This window comes from Zalophus californianus, chromosome 13 (genome assembly GCF_009762305.2).
Source record: "Zalophus californianus isolate mZalCal1 chromosome 13, mZalCal1.pri.v2, whole genome shotgun sequence".
NCBI lineage: Eukaryota > Metazoa > Chordata > Mammalia > Carnivora > Otariidae > Zalophus > Zalophus californianus.
The window spans coordinates 5294328-5302013 of NC_045607.1; the positions used below are offsets into that span (position 1 = coordinate 5294328).

At 44.8% G+C, this 7686-nt stretch overlaps 1 protein-coding gene across 4 annotated transcripts in view; it reads right to left on the reverse strand.

Moving 5' to 3' along the window:
- NUP214 (nucleoporin 214) overlaps positions 1–6924 on the reverse strand; it is a 101618-nt gene extending 94694 nt beyond the window's left edge. For all 4 annotated transcript variants that reach the window (XM_027614895.2, XM_027614898.2, XM_027614896.2 and 1 more), the window contains exons 1-5: positions 6768–6924; positions 3856–4051; positions 3116–3267; positions 2095–2293; positions 1356–1426 (exon numbers count right to left, since the gene is read on the reverse strand). In XM_027614895.2, coding sequence (XP_027470696.2) covers positions 1356–1426; positions 2095–2293; positions 3116–3267; positions 3856–4051; positions 6768–6812 — 663 coding nt within the window. In that variant the 5' untranslated portion in view covers positions 6813–6924. The remainder of the gene's footprint in view (positions 1–1355; positions 1427–2094; positions 2294–3115; positions 3268–3855; positions 4052–6767) is intronic.
- Positions 6925–7686: the final 762 nt, after the last annotated feature.

Below are 7686 nucleotides of genomic sequence, written 5' to 3' on the forward strand. Positions count from 1 at the left end.
CAGTATGTCCGCTCCAGAAACCACTGTGTTTCACCTTCCCAGCCAGGAGAGTCTGAACACAGGGAAGACTGAATGACTATGTCCAGGATCCCATCCCTACTGACATCTCCCACAAATGTGTTCAGGCGTAGAGAGAGGATGCTCAAGGCGATACCATGTGTACTAGCAAAGCCACACACACTGGCACGGACAGCCACCAATAATGGAACAGAGAAGTAAGTAATGGGGCATTCACACAGTGGATTACTCTGCAGCCATTCAAAAGAATGAAGTGGTTCCATATATGATATGTTGGAAAAAAGACCCTGATAAAGTATTACGTCTAAGACAAAAAAGGCAAAGAGCAAACCAATAAAATTAAGCCAATCATCTTTTTACAGGCTAACGCCCTAAAAGAATACGTACCGAATTTCATATAACAACTTTCTGCAATAACAAGAAATAAAACCTTAACCTCAAACCCACACCACTACATTCCCTGCTTTACACCTACGGAGAACAGTCTCTTGAGGAGGAATGCATAGCAACACAGGCCTTGGTACTGCCTGTGGACCCCTCCTTCCCACAGAGGCTTGACTGAACATATATGCATCTTTTGTCAATTTATACTGAAGAATATCTATGAATATTATCTCAGGAAGACCACAGGGAGAGGATGACAGAGTGACAGGGGCATCCATTGTCTTGGGTGCCTATAGTTGGAGAAACTGAACCTTTGAGATGGATTCAGCTGGCAGACAAATAATGCTATGCTTTAGCTGTTTTTTTTCCTTAAAGATTATTTATTTATTTATTTATTTATTTATTTGACAGAGAGAGAGAGAGAGAGAGAGAGACAGCGAGAGAGGGAACACAAGCCGGGAGAGTGGGAGAGGGAGAAGCAGGCTTCCCGTGGAGCAGGGAGCACAATGCGGGGCTCAAACCTAGGACCCTGGGATCATGACCTGCGCCGAAGACAGCTTAACAACTGAGCCACCCAGGCGCCCCTGCTTTAACTGTTTTGATGGAATGTTTTTATGGAATGGATTGGGAATACAAAGTTAGAGAACACTGTGTAGATTATGATCAGCGTGTACAGTAGACATGTAATGCATCTATACACAGACTATTTGTATAAGCATCCAGGAAAGTCCGGAGGCTACCACTAAATAAAACACAGAGCATGTCTCTGAAAGGACTATGGGATAGAAAGGAAGAGTTCCACTCTTTCCTGCATTCACTTGTTTACTGATGAATTTGTTGCAGTGATCATAAATTACATTTTAACAGAAAAAACACCAATGAGCCCCCAAACCATCCCCAAAAAAAACAGTGGGTAACTTAAGAAAAGGGCTGAAGTCCAAGGTAAGACTTACGGGAAGATACTGGACCACAGTTCCATTCTGCTTCCCCACTGCCAGCTGCTTTCCTTTGGGGCTCCAGCACACTGAGCAAAGAAGAAAACGCTGCCAATTAAGCACTGAAGAGAATGCAGCAAACCAATGAGGTCTGTACTGAAACAGCCATATAATTACCACTTCCTGTTGCTCTGTCAGTCCATGGAAGACTGTAGGATCACCCTTATTTGGCAAAATTTTAAAAAAAAAATCATTTTGATGATACAAACCAATTAAGACTTATCACTGGACCATTAAATCGACTTCTAAAAATGTTTTTTCAATGAAGTACCATCCAGAAAGCTGGAAAGTACAGAGAACTCTATAGTCTTTAGAGGAGAATAGAGGTTTTCAGGCATCAAGAAATCATTCTCTTACTCATATTCGATATTTGTCATGCTTTTCCCATGATGGTACAAATGACTTTCAGTGTACCATCCACTGCCCTTGTGGACCCAGAAACAATTATTCTCAAAAGCATATTTCTAAACCCGCTGTACTGAAATATTTCTTTCTCCAGAAAACCCACGCACATTCAAGTTAAATCATGTCTGCTGTTTGGCTTCAAACATTCACTATGGAAATAAAGAATACTCTCCACTTCTACCAGACAACTACAGATACAACAAAAAACCCCATTTGCGTTTATTTCCAGAAATTAATTTTTAAGTAGATCACCATTACTGTATGTTATGGAGTGAAAGCCTTTATTACCCACCAGATGTTACTGCCACTGTGGAAGGGAGAGTCGCACACACTTTGACTGTTTCTGTGATCTGTAGGACAGCAATGCTGCCATCAGCCAGACAAACTGCCATCATGGAGGGAACAGTGGGGTTCCACTTCATATCGATCACCATGCCTCCTGCATCTTTCAAAAGCTTATGATAGGCAAATGGGCGTTTTTGCTGTTTAGCCTTTTAAAACAAATGCCCAAAAGCAAAAATAAATTGATAAATTAATAAATATATACATTTAATAGTCAAAAAAATATCGAATATGCAAGTTTTCTCAAATTATAGTTCACTTTTCTCCACGATGACCAAAAAAAAAAATGAACTCTACGCAACAATCTATTTGTTACAATTTCAACACAACTTTGAAAAATGGCAGGCAATTATTCTAGCACACTGGAGGGACTCCCAGCAGGGGAATATACAAATGCAAAATAATCAGTAAAGAGCCAGTACAAGATTAAAATCTTGGCTCTGCTTCTTAATAGTGTTGGGTCCTTGGATGTTTAAATTCTTTGGGCCTGTCTCTCCATCTATAAAAGGAAGACAACAGCACCTATTTTGTGAGGCCATGGTACGTACAAATGAGCACATATAAAGCACAGGGCCTGGCACACAGTCAGTATAAATACTCAAATTATTGACAATTTTTATTATGAAACTGCTTGGAATGGCAGAACACTACCAGAAGAGGTCAGAGACCCCGGATGTAGGAATTTCTGACATTACTGTTAACTCTAAAGCCTTGGTCAAGCCACCTCCCTGGGCTTTGGCTGTCTCATTTGCAAATGAGAAAAATCACCTTGGGGCAATGTTATGAAATAATTTCTTGAAGTCCCTTCTATCTCAAAGATCTATGATCCTACAGTTAAGAACTCTCTTTAAACCCATACTTTAATCTAAAAAATGATTCCAAGGGTCAACCCAAGAAATTCTAGGTTATGATTCAATACCAGAAAATCTTTTTAGGTCTCATGCTGACATTACAGTTTGCCAGGAGCTTACCTCATTTGAAAATGTGCGAACATCAAAAAAAGCGATAATGGAACCATATTCACTGGACATCATGCACACGGAGAGAGTGAGGTTATCACAGCTCAGGGCCAGGTGATGTATCGGGAATTTCATAGGAACCAGCAAGCTTTGAACTTTATCAACTAAGAAAACATAAGAAAAGACAAAGCAGAAGCAGAAGCCACAAGCCCTGCATCCAGGTCTGTGTGAAACAATTTTCATATCTACATAAACATACAAGCACACTTTGATACCTGGTCATGCAGATAAATCTCAGCTTTCTTACAGATGTAGAGTGATGCATTAAATTTCCCAGACTCTTCCTCCTAAGACCTAGGGAAACTGTGGCTGTTGCCATTGTTAAAATTAATATCCTGTACCCATGTTTTTGCAACAACGTTCCTATTTGTTTGGATGGTACTACTGTGCGAACTAAAATGCCATGCAAATTAGAGATCCAGAACCTAGGTTCAACTGAGCAAAAATAAAAGCATGGTAGAATGGTCAATTCCTCTTCCTTCTGAGCTCAGAGGAACAACTCACCAAAAGGACCAAAGAGAACAAACAGAAAGGCTTCCAGCATCCTACCTGGAACTTACTCTTCTTGGGGATCAACGTGAAGACTAACAGCAGTTTTGATTTATATACTAAAATGATTTCTTGGGAAGGACACTACATTAACACTTTGCTACACTCCTCTCTCAACCGTGCAACAAAACTAAGTAACTTACCTATCTTATTGGGATCGTCACCAGGTTTATTTTGAATCAGAAGATTTTTGGTAGGAAAAATCTGCAACCCACTGGCTCCACCAGCAAAGACCAGGCCATACTTGTTGGACACGGCAAGTAGACTCGAGCGTTCCTTGGGCAACTCCTCAGGCGAGTCAAAGATTCTCACCTTCTTCAGTGCTCTAAACTGAAAATCCTGTTGTTGAGGGAAGAAACCAAGACCAGTTCAGGGAAAAGAGATTAAATCATGTCTGTCATTATATTCCAATAGACCTAATTCCAGTGCAACAAAAATAAATATTACCCTGAGGTCAAGGGCTGTGTGGCTCAGTGTTTTTTAAGCTTCCTGTGCATATCATGGTACCTAGCATAGGGCTTATTTTTTTTTTTTTTAAGATTTTATTTATTGAGAGAGAGAGAGAATGAGAGATAGAGAGCACGAGGGGGAAGAGGGTCAGAGGGAGAAGCAGACTCCCCGCTGAGCAGGGAGCCCGATGTGGGACTCGATCCCGGGACTCCAGGATCATGACCTGAGCTGAAGGCAGTCGCTTAACCAACTGAGCCACCCAGGCACCCCCCCAGCATAGGGCTTATTAATGTTTACTGAATGAAATAAAGTTTTAAAAATTCTTTCATGAAGCCTTCCTTAACTAATCCAGCTCACATTGATCTTTTCCTTTTCTGAACTCCTAGTTTATTGTCCTAACCACTGGCACTTCATGCTGCACTTCAACTCCTAATCTCATCTTATTTCATGGTATGTATTGTCTCATGACCCAGACTGGTGCTTAATAACTGTTGTTAAATATTGAAAGCAACAGGACGCCTGAGTGGCTCAGTGGGCTAAGCGACTGCCTTTGGCTCAGGTCATGATCCCAGGGTCCGGGGATCGAATCCCGCATTGGGCTCCTTGCTCAGCGGGGAGCCTGCTTCTCCCTCTGCCTGTCACTCCTCCTGCTTGTGCTTGCTCGCTCTCTCTCTCCTCTCTCTCTGACAAGTAAGTAAATAAAATCTTAAAATATATATATATTGAAAGTATCACCCAACTACACTGTTAGTCTGAACTTCCAGTGCAGTACTCAACAACAAAAAATACACACAGACACACGGAAATAATGACCACAGAATAACCAAATCCCAAGAACTGGCTTAACTGCATTAACTACTAAACAAAATTCCATCACAGAAAAGGACAGGTGTGGTCAATCTCTTAATATTCAAGACCTGTAAACATACCTAGATGCTATGAGGACATCTAAACACAAGTCCAAAGCCCTAGGCTATAAGGCCAGGCATGGCTTGATGTGTCCGCCTCTACAGCCTCACCTCACAACACTCTGTTTTCCTCCCACAAGTGCGCCATTACCTCTGCAACACCCAGGGCCACCTCCAACCCAGACCTGTTTCCTTTCCGTTTCCTTGAATGTTCACGTTCCTTAGCACTTCAGGGCCTAGGAGCCTTCCCCAACCTCCTGTCAACGCCTGACTCACCCAGTCTTCCAGGAATATATCTATATGCTTTCAAAGACAATTTTCAGTGTGTACCACGTCTTGGTAAGAATTCCCTAAGTTTACCAATCCCTATATTAAACTGTACCATATAAGGCTGATCTTATTCTTCCAATTCCAAATCTATCTTAAGTCAAGGTTTCAGCAAAAAGAATGTGAATCCCCTTTTGCTTACATTCCCAAAGGGTAAAAGCCAAAGACAGCCTTTCTCAGCCTTCATTTTTGTACACTTGTGGTGTTTTGTACAGGATCCCTAACACACCCCACATAATAATTTCCTTAGATTTGGTGTTTTACACATATGTGTTAAAAGACGAACTGAAATACTCTTCTAAGTTCCAAATGAGTAGGGTGACCAGAAACCCACAGCGTTCCAGATGAAAACATACAGGAGCAGAATGAAATGTTCAGTACTTCTGTAATTCTCATCCTGATAATCCTAAATATCCTGTTTGGGTCATGGACACAGGGGTGTGGAGAGCCAGTGGGATGAACAGGCACAGGAAAGCTTTCTTTCTGTTATAATCAGTAACTCAAAGGGAGACTGTCATCTTCCAAGTCTGTGGTTCTGAACCCTTTTTTTCCCCCCTTCTGCTCCAGCAAACTGGAGAAATTGGCACACTCTCATTGGGTGGCTCACCACTCCCCCCGCCCCCCACCCCGTCATTCTCGACAAAGAAGAATCACTACAAATATGAGATGGATTACTACTCCCTAAACGCATTTCAGTGACGGGTTCAATCGCCTAAAAGCTTCCCGCAACTTACTCATAACCGTCATTTGGATCACCTGTCCCTCTCTTCTGTTTCCTGACTTTACCCTGATTTCCAATACCAAAATAGTCCTCCTATTCCATTCAACTAAAGGTTTTGTAGAACAGGTGATGAACCCTGGCTCTGCGTTAGGCAAGCCTGGACCCTTTTACAGAGGTAGTACAGTGAGAGCGTACAAGAGAGGGTCTTAAAAAAACCACCACCTAGATTTCAGCCCCTTCGTCAAATGTGACTTTGGGTAAGCTACTTCCCCCGCCTCACTGTGCGCCTCTTCTATTAACAACTACTCATAGGGCCGCTGTGATGAGTACCACAGTGTCTGGCACACAGTGAACGCTCAATAAACAGTAATTATTACCACGACTCCGACCACCACATGAGAGTGGCTAGGGAAACTCAAGTGGCGCGCACAAGACCGAGAAGGGACGGAGAAACTGCATTCGGCGGGGCTATCGTGCCGGCGGCACGGCAGAGTACACCAGGACGCGCCGGCGAGAACTCTGAACGCGGCAAACTGTTCAAGCAGGAGGCGGGAAGTGGGACAGCCGGCCCCGGCGCTGAGCCGTTCAGCGGGGCTCCAACGCAACGCCGGGACTAAGGAAGGGAGGGAGGCCCCGGCCAGTCTCTGACCTTCATCTCCCGCTCTGGGATCATGGCATCCATCTCGTCTCCCATCGCGCCACCCCCAGTTGGTCGAAGCAGCCGCCGCTGCCGCCCGCGGCCTTGCCCACGCAGCCCAGGCCGCTCCGAGGCCAACTTCCTTCCCTCACCGCTGGCAGCGCGCAGCAGACTCCGCATTTCCGGCGCGCTTTGGTGATGTCACGCGCCCGGGGCCGCCGCGTAGCCGGAGGAGGGGGAGCGACCATCTGAAGTCGCGCGCTCTCCTAGCCACCGCTTCCCTTTGGCCGGGTAGGGGGCGTAGCCCCGGGCCGACGCGCCTGCGCCTTGAAGCGCCCAGAGCCCGCCCCCGGCATCGCAGCTAGAGCTGGCCGGAGGCGTGTTGGGTTGTATGGTTGGTTGTGCGGTACCCGTTCGATCGCTCTGCGCGCTTTGTGGCGCTGAAACCCCGCAGGAACAGTAGGGTGTACGTGGTTATTAACGGTCTCCGAATGAGAGGAGTTAGGAACCTGACAAACATCTCCAGGGGGGCAGCTCTTGAGAGAGGCTTTGGAGGGGAGCGAGGAGGAACAGGTTCTGAAAGTGGGTGGGTGGGGCCTCGGAGGACTCTTCGGCTCTAAGCGCGAAGGCTCAAGGGGCAGGGCAAAGGGTACCAACATCAGCTTCGTCTACTCCTTTCAGGGTAATCATTTCCCAGGCGAGAACCCGGGCACTGCGCAAAAACACTTTCAGACGTTTTATTTAAGCTCCAAGACGTCCTAGTTACTGAGGGTGGTTGATCGTTGCCGTTTAATTGATGAGAAGTTGAGACAATTCCCCAGTGCCCCTCACTCACAAAGTGGTGAAGACAGGATTAGAATTCAGCTTGTCCGGATATGTTGATTGACGACAGTCTTCCGTACAGGTGTTTGTATTGAAATTATAAATGCTC